The sequence below is a fragment of the Phytophthora infestans genome, genomic scaffold (genome assembly GCF_000142945.1).
Source record: "Phytophthora infestans T30-4 supercont1.136 genomic scaffold, whole genome shotgun sequence".
In the NCBI taxonomy this organism is placed as follows: domain Eukaryota; phylum Oomycota; class Peronosporomycetes; order Peronosporales; family Peronosporaceae; genus Phytophthora; species Phytophthora infestans.
In genome coordinates, this window is record NW_003303623.1 from 193,891 (window position 1) to 195,645 (window position 1,755).

Here is a 1,755-nt window from a genome sequence, read left to right on the forward strand (position 1 = left end):
GGCGACGACGTGCTTGGGTCGTTGGGAGTGTATCCGACTTACGCTAAGGCACTGGGGGCTGTGAGTTTGCTTCTTCTTGAACAGGTTGAGCGGCGCCCAACTGGAAATTATAATGGTGAATTGCAGTCGCCTTGGTCGGACGGCGCCTTGGCTCATTTCCGCTCACTGGAAACTCTCGAGAGGAAGCTTTCGCTGAGCCAGGACGATGACGAGGCTTCGGTGTCAGTTAAATGTCTGTCGAACGACACGTACGAAGTGGTTCTCGACGGCGTCGCTGGTCAGGAGACCCACGAAGTCAGTGGAGCCATTGATGAGAGCGGAGAGTTTAAGTTTCGGGTAGGCAACCGCACGTTCAAGGGGACTGCTGTGATTCACCAGCAGGAGCTTCATCTCTTCTGCGACGACAATAGCCAGCGCTACGACTACAAGTTCCACGTCCCGTTGCCCTCTTTCGAGCCGGCAAAGGGCAGCGCCAGTGCCACTGCACACAGCAAGATCGTTGCACCGATGCCGGGCAAGATTATTAAGGTACTGGTGAAGAATGGCGACTCGATCAAGACCGATCAGCCGCTGCTGATCATGGAAGCCATGAAGATGGAGCACGTGATCCGTGCCCCCAAAGATGGCAAAGTGCAAGAGTTGTTCTGCGAAAAAGATGATTTTGTGACGGATGGTCATGTGCTAGTTGAGCTGGACTAACAGTCGAGTGGGGATCACATGGAGATAGTCAGAGTCTGAATCGTACAGATGCGTCGTGCTGTCAAAGTACTTCTCGAGCTACCTTACCCGTTTTCACGTAGCACTCGGACCCAAGAACTTTTTTTAATTGTGCAAATGTCGCTGGAAAATACAATCCATTATTTTGCCATTACCGGTTTAAAATTTTCAAAACTACATGTAATCAATAAGAAATTACTACTTCAAATTAAAACAATTTTCAATCTCCCATCAAGTCTAAGAGGGCAAGGACTTTGTGAGCTCACTTTTCCAGCAGCCATGGCGCTGTCCTATTAACAACATAGAGACGTTTGATAACAGTATGTGATGACGCGTCATTATAATATTTTGAGAAGCAGGCAAGCCCCGAGACGCTATCCACCTCTCCATGTAGCTTCGCTAACGGGACCGTACGCATAGAGTCCGTAATGCGTCCGGAGAAGGGAGATACGGCCTTAGCCCCGACGCTCCAGAGCCATTTTTTGGCCGACGCCCCTGGTAGATTGATGAAAGATGTCATATCGTTGATTTGAGAAGCAGGCAAGCCCCGAGACGCTATCCACGTCTCCATGTAGCCTTGCTAACGGGACCATATGCATAGAGCTCGAAATGCGTCCGTAGAAGGGAGATACGGCCTTAGCCCCGACGCTCCAGAGCCATTTTTTGGCCGACGCCCCTGGTAGATTGATGAAAGCTGTCATATCGTTGATATATAAAGGCGATAAGCCCCGAGACACTATCCACTTCTCCATGTAGCTAAGCTAACGGGACCGTACGCATAGAGTCCGTAATGCGTCCGTAGAAGGTAGATACAGCCTTAGCCCCGACGCACCAGAACCATATTTGGGCGGACGACCCTGGTAGATCGATGAAAGTTCTGGTATCGTTGATTTGACAAGGCAATAAGCCCCGAGATGCTATCCACCTCCCCATGTAGCCTCGCGGACGGGTCCGTACGCATAGAGTCCGTAATGCGTTCGTAGAAGGTAGATACGGCTTTAGCCCCGACGCTCCAGAACCATATTTTGGCCGACGCCC

The 1,755-nt window shown here is 50.8% G+C and overlaps 1 protein-coding gene across 1 annotated transcript; it reads left to right on the forward strand.

Annotated features, from left to right (window-relative positions):
* Positions 1 to 205: 205 nt before the first annotated feature.
* PITG_20125 (uncharacterized protein) lies at positions 206 to 699 on the forward strand (the record flags this gene model as incomplete). The annotated part of the gene is made up of 2 exons (XM_002895740.1): positions 206 to 219; positions 300 to 699. The coding sequence occupies 2 exons, from the start codon at positions 206 to 208 to the stop codon at positions 697 to 699; spliced, it is 414 nt and encodes a 137-aa protein (XP_002895786.1).
* Between the last annotated feature and the right edge of the window lie 1,056 nt (positions 700 to 1,755).